A 14,717-nucleotide genomic window follows, 5' to 3' on the forward strand; every position below is an offset into this window, starting at 1 on the left:
AACATTTCCAAATTGCTCCTTAGGGAGGGTGCCATTCTGGTTGGGGAACCACTGTGGTGGTCTGAATGCCCTACCTGTTCCCTGTTCCCCAGCCTTACCTTGGGCTGTTTTCCCCTCACCAGGCTCTAAGACGCCCTGGGCCTTCCCAGTTCTTCTCCAAGCCAATCTCTTTCCTCTCTCAGGACATTCTGGTGCTCTTTTCTTTGCCTGGAAAACTGTCCACTTCATGTCTGGATAACTCTTCCTGAACCTTTGGATCTCACCATTGCCAAATTCCCAGTCTAATTTAATACTTTCTGTTTAGTTTTTCCACAGGACTCTGTGCTTTTCTGCAATGGTACTTATCACAGACTGGGATTTCTACCTGTTTTATTCTTGCTATGTCAAGCGTGTTTATTACCTGTCTCCCTCAACTTTCAGTTCCCTGAGAGCAGGGACCATGCCCATCTCGTCCACCGCTTGTTTACCCAGCACTACGAAGATGCCCGGAACTTAGCATCCTTAGATGAACGTACGTGCCTGGCAAACAACAAACACTTCTTAGGCAACTGAAAGGCTGATGGGATTCCCCAGCCAATTGGGAGAAAAGCGCTCTCGAGGGTGGGGGTATGCTTTTTCCAGGGCAGATGGGGTTCAGCCCAAGTTACGGGGCAGCTTTGGTCCACTCTGGATTTGCCTGGATTCGCGTATGTGGGGGCGAACGCGTCTTATCGGGGGGCCAGGCAGCCCGGATCCCAGCCGAGGAGGTGCGCGGTGCAGGGAAGCCGTGGGAGCGACCATAGAGAGCGCGCGGGCGGAGCGAGCGGCCGGATGCGGTCACCATAGAGACGGGTGACTGACAGGCAGCGGAAGAGGAAGCTGCGGACAGGGGCTGTGAGGTGGCAGCGGCTGCAGCGGCGGAGCCGGCGCCTCGGCGGGCACTGGGGTCTGTTCCCCCTTCCCCGTCCCTGCTCCCTGCCAGGCGCGTGCGGGACGCCACTCTTGGTCCCCACGCCTCCGCCCCGCCCCCTCCCGGGACGCCGGGAGACCCCGGCCGTCCTTTATCCGGTGTCCGCCGGCCCCCGGCCCTGAAACCCGGGCCTCCTCCCGGAGGGCCTTGGGCGTCCCTTCTGGTCCTGCGCTCGCGGCCTCGGTGCTGTCTCTGGTGCGGCCTCCGCTCCCGCCGACTGGCCTGAGAACGAGGTCTGTGCCCGAGTCTCCCAGCCGCGACCTCCGACCCCGGCTCGCAGAACGACCCGAGCTGGTCTCCCGAGCCCCCTTCTCAGCATCCCGGTGACGTGGCCAGTTTATTTCTGTTTTGAGACGAACGGCGAAGACTCGCGTCTGGCCTTCGTTCTAGGGCTAGACTTGGTCTTTGATCGCTGAGAGGTAGAGCAGGGGCTGTGGGCCCCCGGCAGGGGTCCTGTCGGAAGCTGGGCTCGCTTCTGTTTGCGTTCCCAGGACCCTGGCGTTGTCTCTAGTTGCTGCTTGTCCTCTCTCTTTGCTTTTGGTTTGTTTCATTTGGCCCCTGGGGTCCTGGTAAAACCAGGCACCGAATCGCTCGCACACAGTAAGAGTTCCAGTCCCCGCCTGCTGTCTCCTCAGCAGCTGGGGTTCCGAGGAGAATGCCCTGCAAGATGGCTCCATCGGCCATGGCGCTCCTGAGAGGCTGTCACTGCTGAGTCACCGATCTACCTCATTCGGGTGGGCAGAACTTGTGTGTGCCATGCGAGTGGCTCCGGACCGCTCCTGAGTGGGAGGAGGGGTTCCTGTAGCCGTTGCGTCTCCTCACACACGGAGAGCAGAGTAGAAAGAGGCTCTGGCCCCTTCACTTGTGCCCGCCGGGCCTGCCGCAGTGGCTCAGCAGCCCCTTCAGTAGCCCGCCTGAGGACCGATGCCAGAGGCAGGCATTCTTCCGGAAAGGCCCACTGAGGCAGGCTCCGGCTCCCCTGGTTGGGGGCTGTTGTTTTGATGGATCGTGTGCTTTTCCCTTACCTCTTATCACTTGCTGTCATCTGTTGACTTAGGCCCAGTCTGCAGATGTGTGTAGTGTTCCTTTTTGGGTTAGCTTTGGCAGTATTGAGTTTTACTTCCTCCTCTTTCTAGTGGAAGACAGACCATAATCCCAGTGTGAGTGAAATTGATTGTTTCATTTATTACTGTTTTGGCTGGGGGTTAGTTCCGACACCTTCACAGTTGAAGAGCAGGCAGAAGGAATTGTGAAGACAGGACAATCTTCTTGGGGATGCTGGGCCTGGAAGCCAGCGGGCCTTGTTCTGTCTTTGGCCTCATTGACCCCAGGTTCTCTGGTTAAAACTGCAAGCCTACTACTGGCCTGGTGCCCATCAATCCATTGATCCTTGAGGCTGTGCCCCTGGGGCACCCAACTGGCAGGGCCTACCACCATGCGACTGAGCTCCCTGTTGGCTCTGCTGCGGCCCGCGCTTCCCCTCATCCTAGGGCTGTCTCTGGGGTGCAGCCTGAGCCTCCTGCGGGTTTCCTGGATCCAGGGGGAGGGAGAAGATCCCTGTGTCGAGGCTGTAGGGGAGCGAGGAGGGCCACGGAATCCAGATTCGAGAGCTCGGCTAGACCAAAGTGATGAAGACTTCAAACCCCGGATTGTCCCCTACTACAGGGACCCTAACAAGCCCTACAAGAAGGTGCTCAGGTGAGAGCAACGTGTGTGCATAGTCCCCAGACACTGGCCCTGTTTTGGGCTGGTGTAAATCCTTGCCTCTGCCTTTCCATTGGCAATCAGCGTCAGGCGACTTGGAGCAATTCTGGCTTATTTTCCATCATGGTTTCTTTCTGTTTTTTCCCTCCTTCTCAGGTCTTAGAAAGTCTCACATTCATTGGTGTTAAGTTAGGGTTCGGTGTTTTTTGTTTGTTTTTTGTTTTGTTTTGTTTTGAGATGGAGTCTTGCTCTTGTCGCCCAGGCTGGAGTGCAATGGCGCGATATTGGCTCACTGCAACCTCTGCCTCCCGGGTTCAAGTGATTTTCCTGCCTTAGCCTTACGAGTAGCTGGTATTATAGGTGCACACCACCACACCCAGCTAATTTTGTATTTTTAGTAGAGACAAGGTTTCTCCGTGTTGGTCAGGCTGGTCTTGAACTCCTGACCTCAGGTGATCCACCCGCCTCGGCCTCACAAAGTGCTGGGATTATAGGCGTGAGCTACCGTGCCCGGCCAGGGTTCGATGTTCTTGAACAGAGTAGGAATTGCATCTAACCTATCTAATCTATCCTTAGTAGACTCCCTCCCCTCCCAAATCAATTCCAGTGTCAGCTACTTAGTGGATACTCAGTTCAGTACCTAATTAATATTGACAAGGAAGGAAGTTTCTCAGCCCCAACTCACTCCTAGAGGGGGATGTATATACTGAACAAGCTGGGTTCCTAAACATTAGGGAGTTGACCCCTGGCACACTGGTCTCTCCACAGGACTCGGTACATCCAGACAGAGCTGGGCTCCCGTGAGCGGTTGCTGGTGGCTGTCCTGACCTCCCGAGCTACACTGTCCACTTTGGCCGTGGCTGTGAACCGTACAGTGGCCCATCACTTCCCTCGGTTACTCTACTTCACTGGGCAGCGGGGGGCCCGGGCTCCAGCAGGGATGCAGGTGGTGTCTCATGGGGATGAGCGGCCCGCCTGGCTCATGTCAGAGACCCTGCGCCACCTTCACACACACTTTGGGGCCGACTACGACTGGTTCTTCATCATGCAGGATGACACATATGTGCAGGCCCCCCGCCTGGCAGCCCTTGCTGGCCACCTCAGCATCAACCAAGACCTGTACTTAGGCCGGGCAGAGGAGTTCATTGGCGCAGGCGAGCAGGCCCGGTACTGTCATGGGGGCTTTGGCTACCTGTTGTCACGGAGTCTCCTGCTTCGTCTGCGGCCACATCTGGATGGCTGCCGAGGAGACATTCTCAGTGCCCGTCCTGATGAGTGGCTTGGACGCTGCCTCATTGACTCTCTGGGCGTCGGCTGTGTCTCCCAGCACCAGGTGACAGCTCTTTCAAGTCAGTCCCGGTCCCTGATAAGCTAGTGGGGGATGAGTGATTGGCCTTCCTCCCAGCAGCACCTTAGAGGCCATTGCTCCCCCTTCCTGGCGACCGGCCGCCCCATGGGCCCTCCGTTGCTCACCTTTGGCAATCTGAGAACCTGGCGCTATCAAAAGTAGTATCTTGTTAGGAACCCCTAAGCAAGACCAAAGGGTGCTCCTACCCACCAGTCCTTCTCCCCTGCCCCCCTGCCCTCCACACCTCCCCCGACATCCACACTTCAGTTATGGCAGTGTGGGCATGGCTTAGAGATGGCCACTCCCCAGAGAAGTGAGGTGATCACTTTTCCAGCCCAGAGAGCTGCCCTGTTTGTTGTGCTGGAGAAGAGTGGAAGAACCCAGAGGTGGCTCAACCTCTCAAACCAAAGTATTGGGAGGATTTTCTGGCTTGTGTCATTCATTCCCTTGAGGAACAATGGGAATCTCTGGGGGAAGAGAGTACCATTATTATTATTTTTAATAGGTTATTTCTGTGACGGCTCCTTGCAGAGCAGGGCTAGCCCATAAGCAATGCACTGAGAGTAGCCGAGAGTGTCCTTAGTTGCCTACTTGCTTTCTACTTTCCAAAATGTGGGCAGTGAAAGAACTGGGGTTAAGCGACGTGCTGGAAAGGGTGCCTCCTCTGTCCTCTGTTCTCACACAGCAGTGCTAACAGATGTGAACACTGAGTATGGTTAAGGGTGGTTTGGGACCGGCAGCTCTTGTGTGTGTCATTGATTGGTCTGATTGTCCCTCTAGGGGCAGCAGTATCGCTCATTTGAACTGGCCAAAAATAGGGACCCTGAGAAGGAAGGGAGCTCGGCTTTCCTGAGTGCCTTCGCCGTGCACCCTGTCTCCGAAGGTACCCTCATGTACCGGCTCCACAAACGCTTCAGCGCTCTGGAGTTGGAGCGGGCTTACAGTGAAATAGAACAACTGCAGGTGAGCTGAAGAGGAGCAGGTGGGCAGAGGACCGCAGTCAGAGGGTCAGAGAGAGCCTGAGATGTCCAGGCGTACAATGAGCGAGCAGCTGGCAGTGGGGCTGGGCTAGGCCCTGTATAATGGCAGGGCAGGAAGAGGCTGACCATACTTAAATTTAAAACAACTACAGGGACAAAGGTCTTTGGGGCTCCAAAGCAATCATAAGGTAAGCTCCCAGCACAACTTGAATGCAGCTAAAGGGGTTTGCAAGTAGACCCTGACGATCAGGAAGCTCCGCACAGTGTTGAGACAGAATAGTTTTAGCTCCTCCTCGATAGTGCCTGTCCACTGAGGAGGCGAAAACTCTGAAGTTTCTTTACTTCTAGAACTGTCCCAAGAAAGCCCAAGGGTAGAAGGTAGAATTCTCGAATTGAATGTCGGGCTTGGCAGAGGTGGAGTATAGATGAAAACAAGGGTGTGATTATGAAGAGGATGTGAGTCCTTGGGTATAGGAGAGAAAGGCTGTTGAGCTTCTATTTCAAGATACTTTTACCTGTGCAAAAAGCACATTTTCCACCTCCTTCTCATGGCGTTTGTGTAAGGTGAGTATGATTCCTATTCTGTCTGCATTTTAGAGGTGAAGAATAACATACAAGGGATTCAGGGATTAGCAAGGGACCCCTCACTAAGTGTTGATGGAGTTAGGACAGAGCTCAGCTGTTTGAATCTCAGAGCCCGGGCAGCTGGAGCTGGGTAGGATCCTGGAGCTGGCACTAACATGAGGCGCATTCCCTCCAACCCAGGCTCAGATCCGGAACCTGACCGTGCTGACCCCCGAAGGGGAGGCAGGGCTGAGCTGGCCTGTTGGGCTCCCTGCTCCTTTCACACCACGCTCTCGCTTTGAGGTGCTGGGCTGGGACTACTTCACAGAGCAGCACACCTTCTCCTGTGCAGATGGGGCTCCCAAGTGCCCACTACAGGGGGCTAGCAGGGCGGACGTGGGTGATGCGTTGGAGACTGCCCTGGAGCAGCTCAATCGGCGCTATCAGCCCCGCCTGCGCTTCCAGAAGCAGCGACTGCTCAACGGCTATCGGCGCTTCGACCCAGCACGGGGCATGGAGTATACCCTGGACCTGCTGTTGGAATGTGTGACACAGCGTGGGCACCGGCGGGCCCTGGCTCGCAGAGTCAGCCTGCTGCGGCCACTGAGCCGGGTGGAAATCCTACCTATGCCCTATGTCACTGAGGCCACCCGAGTGCAGCTGGTGCTGCCGCTCCTGGTGGCTGAAGCTGCTGCAGCCCTGGCTTTCCTCGAGGCCTTTGCAGCCAATGTCCTGGAGCCACGAGAACATGCATTGCTCACCCTATTGCTGGTCTACGGGCCACGAGAAGGTGGCCGTGGAGCTCCAGACCCATTTCTTGGGGTGAAGGCTGCAGCAGCTGAGTTAGAGCGACGGTACCCCGGGACGAGGCTGGCCTGGCTCGCTGTGCGAGCAGAGGCCCCTTCCCAGGTGCGACTCATGGACGTGGTCTCGAAGAAGCACCCTGTGGACACTCTCTTCTTCCTTACCACCGTGTGGACGAGGCCTGGGCCCGAAGTCCTCAACCGCTGTCGCATGAATGCCATCTCTGGCTGGCAGGCCTTCTTTCCAGTCCATTTCCAGGAGTTCAATCCTGCCCTGTCACCACAAAGATCACCCCCAGGGCCCCCGGGGGCTGGCCCTGACCCCCCCTCCCCTCCTGGTGCTGACCCCTCCCGGGGGCCTCCTATAGCGGGGAGATTTGACCGGCAGGCTTCTGCGGAGGGCTGCTTCTACAACGCTGACTACCTGGCGGCCCGAGCCCGGCTGGCAGGTGAACTGGCAGGCCAGGAAGAGGAGGAAGCCCTGGAGGGGCTGGAGGTGATGGATGTTTTCCTCCGGTTCTCAGGGCTCCACCTCTTTCGGGCTGTAGAGCCAGGGCTGGTGCAGAAGTTCTCCCTGCGGGACTGCAGCCCACGGCTCAGTGAAGAACTCTACCACCGCTGCCGCCTCAGCAACCTGGAGGGGCTAGGGGGCCGTGCCCAGCTGGCTATGGCTCTCTTTGAGCAGGAGCAGGCTAATAGCACTTAGCCCGCCTTAGGGCCCTAACCTCCTTACCTTTCCTTTGTCTGCCTCAGCCCCAGGAAGGGCAAGGCAAGATGGTGGACAGATAGAGAATTGTTGCTGTATTTTTTAAATATGAAAATGTTATTAAACATGTCTTCTGCCAAACTGTTTTTAGGTCTAGGGAAAATTGAGTAAGGAGAAGAATCCAAGGGAAGGGTATGGGGAGTTGTCCCGAGGGACCCACTGCCTCCCCACCCTCTTCCCTCCCCCTTCTTTCCCTCTCCCCTCCCCAGTTTCCAATGACCACACGGCTGCTGTCAGATGAATGACTTTTAATCCAGCCCCACACCCCAAGGTGGCAGAAGAGTGATGCTGGAGCCTGGGGCAAAACGCTGGGGCCTGGGACACGGCTGGAAGTTCTGTCGTGCTGCTTATTTCTGGGCTCCTAGGTGTTGCGCACAACCAGCGACTGCTCCAGCTCCTGCCTGCGCTGCTGGATCTTTAGAGGAAGTGAGAACAGGAGCAGGTGTCAGTGTTCCTGGTGAGTGATCAGGACAATCGCACCTACTGACACCGCCTGCCCTGGAAGAGCATCTGGGAGCAGGGAGGGCTGTTGCATGGTGAGGCAGTGTGGTGAAGCTTTACTGTGGGGAGCTGCGAGGGCTGCCCACAAGCTGAACGGGGAGGTTTCTCTTGGAGTTGAAGAGGGGGGGAAGCCTCAGGGCAAGGGTCCCTCCATACCTTGCAGTAGAAGTAGCGACTGACGGCCTCCTGGGACCAGGGCTGGTGGTAGAACTCAGCCCGGCGCTCCTCTTCGGGGTTGCCGGCTACATCTGTCATCACCTGGGAGGGAGTGTGGGGTGAGCCCTGAGCCCTGAATCCCCTCACCTGCCCCTGGAGTACAACGTTTACTCTCTTTCCCGATGTGCTTGTCTTCCACTCCAGTACTCCCTGAGTCTCTCCCTCTTCACCTTGAGGTCCCGGCTCTGGGAGCGGAGCAGGTCTTGGACATAGCCTTTGGGGTCTCTGGAGAAGCTTAGCATGAAGTCCCTCTGGATCTTGAGCTGGTTTATGGACTCAATCGTCTCATGGATCTGCAGGTAGAAAGATAGATGCCTTCCACCTGGCTGTGGTGATGTGGGAGACGAGGGGAAAGGAAGTGGGTGGGAAGGGGAGGGAGAGGGGGTTTCTTCTGTGAAGGACAAACCCTCAGAGCCCCTGATTTCTCTGAAGTCCCAGGTGAGGAGGGGATGGGCAGAACTAAACTTGGAATGAGGTTTAACTCCAAGCAGCATGGAAGGGCCATGTGTGCCCCATTGGCCCAGAGTCTGGTCTCTTCTTTTTTTTTAATTTAACCCAGTCTGCTCATCTGCAACCACACCCTGGTCTCAGAAAAGTCTCCTCTATCATCTCTGGGTTAATGTCCCACTCCAGCTCTGGGCTTGGGCCCCACCTTACTGTCCAGAGCACTGATCTCCTGCTGGTTGGCCGTGGACAGGAGGAAGCTGCTCATCTGCCCCTTTAATGGCTCCTCCACCTCCACGTCAATGTCATAGCACGCCGTCTTCTTCTGGTCTGAAGGGTCCACGCTGCCAGGGAAGTCCAGCCCTTCGTGTCCACGATGCCCCCATACAGGCCCCAGGGCCCCGGGGCTGGGGCAGATCCAACAGGGAGGGAGAAGAGATGGGAGTGGGAGGAGAGGGAGGCAGGGAAGGCAGGAACAAGATCATTCCCTGGTCTGAGAAGCAAGCTGGGGCCACCTCACCTGATGACATGGTTGATGACAATTGGGTCAGGGGGCAATAGCAGGGCTGTGAGGCGCTGGGGAATCTCAGAAAACTTCAGCCGGGGACAATCAAAAATCTGAAGCAGGACAATTGGGGAAAGAGAGATCACTCTTCCTGAAGAGATCATCATGCAGTTGTAGATCCTTTTGTTCTAGAAAGGCCGCAAGAAGCTGAGAGGAAGTCTGATTCCTCAGTGTGCATGGGGATGGGATTGGGGTGGGCTGGTCTGGTGGTGGAGCCACCGGTATGGCTGACAAGGTAGGGGGTGGGTCATTGTGGGGCAGGGGTTGAGGGTGCGGGCCCTGGGTCAGCCTGCCTATGTATCAGTCCTGCCTCTGCCACTTACTATGCAACCTGGAGCAAGTTAACACCTCAGGGCTCAGTGTCTTCATCTCTAGAGTGGGGATGAAAAGAATACCTATCTCCCAGGGCTGTCGTGAGAAGTCAGTGAACTAATACACATAAAGTGCTTGGGACAGTGCCTGGCACATGGTAAGTGCCCAATAAATATCAACTGCTATTTTTACTCCTCAGGTTTATCTGCCGTATTTATTTTTAAATGCGTTAATAAGAATATTCTCTGTTTTGGTGGAATTTTGCTCGATCACTTTTGCAGCAATTTGATTTTCCTAACTGCCCAGGAGAGTAGATAGGACAGGTATTGTCACTCCACTTCAAAGATAAGGAAACAAGGTTCAGAATCGCTGAGTCACTTACCCAGAGTCCAGACTCAGGACTAGAACCTGGGGATCCTAACTCCAAGTGCCAAGAATATTACATTCCAGAAAGCGGTTGGCTTTGTAGGGTTTCCAGGTCTTCCTAACTTGGGGGGGCTAACAGGGATTGGCTGCAGCACAGAGCTAATCCATAGTAGGGCCTGAACTAGAATCCTGGTCGGTCTCTTGGCTCCAAGACCATGACTGTGTACTGCTTCTGCTACTCAGGGATCTAGAAGGGAGGGGTGGTAGTTACCTTGGTAGAGGTACTTCCCCTGCTGGAGAATTCTGCCTGCTCCCCAGATCCCAGGGTTCAGGAGAGAGGTTACCTGCTGGAAATACTTGTCCCCATTGATATATTCCTTGTCATGGGAGTCCTGCAGTCTGTTGGTCTTCACATACTGCCACAGGGCCTGGACGATGGCTGAGCGGCTCTGTGTGTGCAACCCCAGCAGCCGGGCTAGGCGGGGATCCAGTTTGAACTGGGGAGGCTGGGAAAAGGGGACTGTGAAAGTTAGACCAAAGGGAGAGAAAGGAAGGAGCCCAGGGCCAGGCCATTCAGGACTAGGGGGATGTGTTGATTGAGGAAACATGCCCCTGGGGAAGGATAGGGTTGGGAGGGGAAGGAGGTCTCTCAAGATGCACCACTTTGGGTCGTAGCCCTCCCCTGAGGGCCTTGTGTGGCGTGTACGGGGCAGCGTGGCAGATGCAGACCTGGTAGTCCAGCATGAGGAGCAGCGTGCAGCGCACACTCAGGTCCCCAGGCCGTTTCACCTGGAAGCCATCCGTCTCTTGGGTCGTGGGTGTCCGATGCCACTGTCCAGGAGAGAAGAGCTGTGTCTCCCAAAGGCCCATCTGGAGTGGTGGGGCCCAGGACTCTAGGGTGGTCCCTGACCCAAATCTGTGCTGGTTCTTCAGGGATTCTGGCCTGTGGGAGGGTGGCAATTCAAGGGTGAAGGGGCTCTTGGTCTTACCTCAACGAGGTGGTTGTCAGGGCCATAAAGATCTTTGTCCAGCTCGATGACCAAACTCTTGAAGAAAGAAGAGAACTTCCGCTTCTGTTTGCTGGGCTGTGGGAGAGGAACAGGGACCATGGGGGCAGAACAGGGACGAGGTGGGAGGAGCAGAAGGAGGCCAAGTTGGCAGCAGACAGGGCAGTGGGCTTAGATGAAATCCTCTGCACTGGGAATGTCTCTAGGTCTGCCCCCCTCCCCCCCACCCGGCCAGGGCTGACTCCCTAGCCCTTAGTGCAGACACCTTGTTCTATTTTCAGTGCAGCCCATGCCCACCCCAGGACACCTGGAGAGACCTGGGCTGGGACGTACATCATCCAGGAGCTTCCCCTCCACCCGTAGCTCCCAGGAAGCAATGCTGCCATCGGAATCCTCAGCATCAGGCTTCGCAGGGTTAAAAGTGTTGGAGATATAGAGTCGCAGCTTCCGCTTTTGCTGTAGAAATAGAGTGTAGAACCGGGCGAATGCTGTGTGCTCCCACCCCGATCACCCTGCTTCCCCATCCTGGTCACGCGACTCAGAGTCCCCTTCCTACCCCCGAACTAAGGCACCTTCATGGGCCTCTTCAAAGCCTCCTGGATGTCCACCCGCTTCCGCATGATGGTTTGATCCAGTTTCCTCTCAAACGCCAAGAGGTCCATGTAAGCCTGGGACTCGGGGACCAGCTCCCGAATCTGGAGAAGGAGGAGCAGGGCAGGAGTCAGAGGCTCAAGTCCAGGGTTGTACCATGGAATGTATGCATGTTGTGCAATCCTAGGGTACAAAAGATGTCGGGGAGCCATCCTACTTCTGGGCATGGAGCTTTGACAGTGGGAACAGGACCTCTCCCCAGGATGCCATTATCCAGCAGTAGGGGCCTTGCTGTGTAGGGATAACAATTGCTTCTCCCTTTAGGAAGAGCCTTGTGTTTCATCATCGGGGAGGAGGTAGCAACTGTGGAGCTCAGCAAGCACTAGCCTTTAGTCTCTCCTCATCCTGTCATTTTCCATATCATATGCCCGCTGGGCTTCCCCTGGGCCCCTGCAAAGTGCCTAGTAGGGGCTCAATCCCTGAGACAGTTGGACAGCGGTGCTTTCTTCTCTGCTGGCACCTTGCTCAGCCCCCACACCTGTCCCAACTGTGCTGTCCCCATACCCAGCTGGACCTGGCTCTCTTTAGGATGCTCAGGATCTCTGGCCACCTTCTATCCCCTTCATTCTGCCTGGCAGCTTCTGATCCCCTAGCTCTTGCCCCCTCCTGGTCCCACAACTCTATGTCTTAGTACCACTTGGATCCAACCCCCTGACAGGCCCCTGTGTTCTGGCCCCAGTGGCTCTGCTGCTTCCCCTCCACCTCACCCCCTCCCTCTGGCTGGGGAGCCTCACTTATTAATGAGCTTTTTTAAACAAAAAGTGAAAGTGACTGTGACGCTGAAGCTCTGCTTCTGAGGGGGGAGGGGAGGGCGGAGCAGCAAAGGGTGGGGGGTGGGCTGGGGGCTGCTGTGAAAGGCACTCACCCTTTGAGGGAGGATTTTGTCAGCCATCTTCCTCCTCTTGGCACTGTACATTTTTTAAAGAAAAAACCAGGTTACCATGGCGACAGATCTGGGAGTAACGAGGCCACCTGCTAAATTATCCCGACATCTCCGCCCGCCTGGCTGGGGTTCCCACAGCCCGCTTGTCTGCCCGCACAAGGGCTATGACGGTGGTGTGTGGAACTGGTGCTGTGTCCTCTCTCAGGACACAGAAGTGACCCATCCATTCTCTGGCCTGGGAGCCCCCTTCTACCCTGCCACATCCTCAGGGACAGAGAAATTTAGACTTAGGAGGGACTGGCTGGTGGGGGAGGTGGACCAAAAGATGCGAGCTGCAGAAGTGTTTGAGGAAAGGTGGCGATGAGGGAGGACAAAGGAGAGGGAAGCCAGGTTCTGAAGACCTTTTCTGGAAAGCAGGGGGTGCCCTGTCCAAAGGGGTCTAAGCTCAGAGGGAGGGAGAGAGACGACCTCCTTCCTATCCATGGAGCGGGAGGTGATGGTGTGAAGCTGGCGGGACTTGCACCCCTTCCAGCCACCTTGGGCTTGGAAGAGAACGCTGATGGGCTGGGGGTACTCATGCCCTGGGACTACCTGGCAACAGGGTGAGGGACATGCTGCAGCCATAGGCGCCCAGAATGTGCATGGGTGTGACTTCAGGCTGAGGCCAAACTGACTAGGCCCGGGGTAGTAGCAGCTGGATGTGGGCTCTTTCTGACCCACTAGCTGCTTCTAACTAACCCCAAAACCCCCAGAAAAACCTTGGCGGGTCACGAGAGGAAAACGCAGCCTAGAGAATAGCTCCATACTGCCCCCGTGTGGTGTTCTCAAGCACTGCCCCCTCCCTATGCAGAAATCTAAGGCTAACAAGCGGATTTCATTAAAGGTCTGGTTTGTTTTAAACAGATTATCTATGTGTAACTCTCCATTTATACAAGATAAATCAGGGAATTACCATTTGCTGTACAAAATGACGATGCACTTTACTAAAGAATTCATCATGGGATTCCTATAAGTGGTGATTTTTCCCTGATGTGTAAAAACTACTTAATAATGAGGTAAAATTGATATTACACCTTTTATAGAAACCCATCTGTTGTGCAAAAAAAGCATGTGTATTTGGCTAAATACTGAAACCCAGAGGGGCACTGCTGTTGCCAGGAGCCAGCAGGGGCTTTGAGGATGCCACCAGCTGCTGGAGGAAAGCAAGGAAATGGGCTGGCCCTGGTGGCTTGGGAGCAGACCTGGTCCAGAGTGCTTAAGAATTAAGAGCACGACTGGGCAGAGACCACCTACCCACAGGGCAAATCCCCAAGCTCCACCCCCATGGCCAGAGAGTCCCATTGAGAAAATCTGGAGTGGCTTTGAAACAGCCCGGGGGCTGGCAGAAAGGCTCAGCGGAGAACCACACTTTGGGCAACACAGTCCTACAGCTCTGCCCTCAGTCCCACTGGAAGCCCCGCCCCCACCCCAAAGACTGAAGCATCACCCAGAACCTGATGGGTGGAGAGAGGGACTGAGCAGGTGACAAGTAGAAGGGTGAGGGGAGCGTGCAGGGAAGCGGTACGGGCTGCCGACGGCCGCAGCCTGTCTCTACCGTGGGCACACAAAAGAATCAGGCCGGTGCCCCCTAAGCCCACCTCCCCAGAGGGCATCCGACCCGGGAAGCCTCGCTCCCTGCTAGTCATTCTTCCTCGCCCCTTCCAATCCCCGCTACTCGCTTACCTGGTCCCTGCGGGTCACCCAGGGCCCGCCCCTGCACGCCCCCTCCGCGCCGGGCCTCCCACTCACCTGCGGCTCCGCGCGGGGGCGGTGGGCACCGGCTGGCCCTGGCTCTGTGTCTGGCTCTGCCCGGGCGGGGGCGCTGCTCGCTTGCGGGCGGGCTCCATGCCCGCGGGGGCCAGGCCGGGTCGCACGGCGGGGCTGCCCATGTACGGGGAGCCCGGGGGGCCCATGGGCGCCCCCTGGTGGGGCATCCGGGCTCCAGACGGCATCCCGGGGCGCTGGGGGTGGGCGGGGGGTGAAGCAGAAACGGGCACCAGTGGGTCAGACCGGGGCCCCCCGCTCCAGGCGCGGTAAGCCGGCGTCTCCCCTCCCCCACCAGACCCTCGGCTGGTGACCCTGAGCGCTGAGCGATGGGTGGGAGCGATGGGTAGGAGGGGCAGGGGCGCCGGAATCTGCGCGGCTCTGGCGGAGGGGCTTGGCGTCTGGCTGCAGGAAGCTAACTGAAGCCAGGCACCGCACAGGGCATTGCGAGCCTCGGGGCTGCGGAAGGTACCGCAAAAATGAATATTAATGGCGCCTTTCAACCTTTCAAAGATGTTCACATCCACATGCTCCTCTGCAAGACAGCCTGAGCAGGTCCTTTCATCCCCACTTGACGGATGGGGCCACTGTGGCTCAAGGAGAAAAATGACCTCGCCAAGGTCACACAGCTCATCCTGGCCCGGGCAGCCCCTGAAGGGCTGCCTCCTGGGGGCCCAGGGCTTTGCTCTCTGCGGCTTGGTTGAGGTCCGGTACCCGGCTCCCTGCTCCGACTTCTGCTCCTCCTCCTGCTCCTCCTCCTCAGGCTCCACTTCTTGGGCGGTTCTGCCTGGCACTCACTAGCTCCTCATCTCAGCCACTCTGCTCCCTGTGTCCCTGCTTTTGACCCTTGGGTCC

At 56.6% G+C, this 14,717-nt stretch overlaps 2 protein-coding genes across 7 annotated transcripts in view; one reads left to right on the top strand and one right to left on the bottom strand.

Annotated features, from left to right (window-relative positions):
• The first annotated feature begins 817 nt into the window (after positions 1-817).
• On the top strand, positions 818-7,195 carry CHPF2 (chondroitin polymerizing factor 2). Of its 2 annotated transcripts, XM_002818688.6 has the most exons (4): positions 818-2,647; positions 3,422-3,986; positions 4,782-4,964; positions 5,747-7,195. In XM_002818688.6, the coding sequence occupies exons 1-4, from the start codon at positions 2,385-2,387 to the stop codon at positions 7,052-7,054; spliced, it is 2,319 nt and encodes a 772-aa protein (XP_002818734.3). In that variant the 5' UTR covers positions 818-2,384; the 3' UTR covers positions 7,055-7,195. The 2 variants fall into 2 exon arrangements, with proteins under 2 accessions (XP_002818734.3, XP_054415962.1); XM_054559987.2 differs by lacking the exon at positions 4,782-4,964 and having other exon boundaries at positions 850-2,647.
• A 150-nt stretch (positions 7,196-7,345) lies between these two features.
• Positions 7,346-14,717, bottom strand: part of SMARCD3 (SWI/SNF related, matrix associated, actin dependent regulator of chromatin, subfamily d, member 3) — a 38,552-nt gene continuing 31,180 nt past the window's right edge. For 4 of the 5 annotated variants that reach the window (XM_024249439.3, XM_054559990.2, XM_054559989.2 and 1 more), the window contains 12 exons: positions 13,848-14,059; positions 12,042-12,084; positions 11,098-11,220; positions 10,859-10,981; positions 10,508-10,603; positions 10,248-10,349; positions 9,863-10,024; positions 8,796-8,893; positions 8,484-8,619; positions 8,002-8,124; positions 7,772-7,873; positions 7,346-7,529 (listed from right to left, as the gene is read on the bottom strand). In XM_024249439.3, coding sequence (XP_024105207.1) covers positions 7,476-7,529; positions 7,772-7,873; positions 8,002-8,124; positions 8,484-8,619; positions 8,796-8,893; positions 9,863-10,024; positions 10,248-10,349; positions 10,508-10,603; positions 10,859-10,981; positions 11,098-11,220; positions 12,042-12,084; positions 13,848-14,059 — 1,374 coding nt within the window. In that variant the 3' untranslated portion in view covers positions 7,346-7,475. Of the gene's footprint in view, positions 7,530-7,771; positions 7,874-7,918; positions 8,125-8,483; positions 8,620-8,795; positions 8,894-9,862; positions 10,025-10,247; positions 10,350-10,507; positions 10,604-10,858; positions 10,982-11,097; positions 11,221-12,041; positions 12,085-13,847; positions 14,060-14,717 lie in introns of all 5 variants that reach the window. The other variant, XM_054559991.2, reaches the window with a different exon arrangement.

This window comes from Pongo abelii, chromosome 6 (genome assembly GCF_028885655.2).
Source record: "Pongo abelii isolate AG06213 chromosome 6, NHGRI_mPonAbe1-v2.0_pri, whole genome shotgun sequence".
Classification (NCBI taxonomy): domain Eukaryota; kingdom Metazoa; phylum Chordata; class Mammalia; order Primates; family Hominidae; genus Pongo; species Pongo abelii.

Excerpts from the sequence above, each read along its gene's own strand:
- CHPF2 (XM_002818688.6), top strand. The coding sequence starts at position 2,385 with ATGCGACTGAGCTCCCTGTTGGCTCTGCTGCGGCCCGCGCTTCCCCTC. Across the intron at positions 2,648-3,421 it reads CCCTACAAGAAGGTGCTCAG|GACTCGGTACATCCAGACAG; the intron begins GTGAGAGCAACG and ends GTCTCTCCACAG. Across the intron at positions 3,987-4,781 it reads GCTGTGTCTCCCAGCACCAG|GGGCAGCAGTATCGCTCATT; the intron begins GTGACAGCTCTT and ends TTGTCCCTCTAG.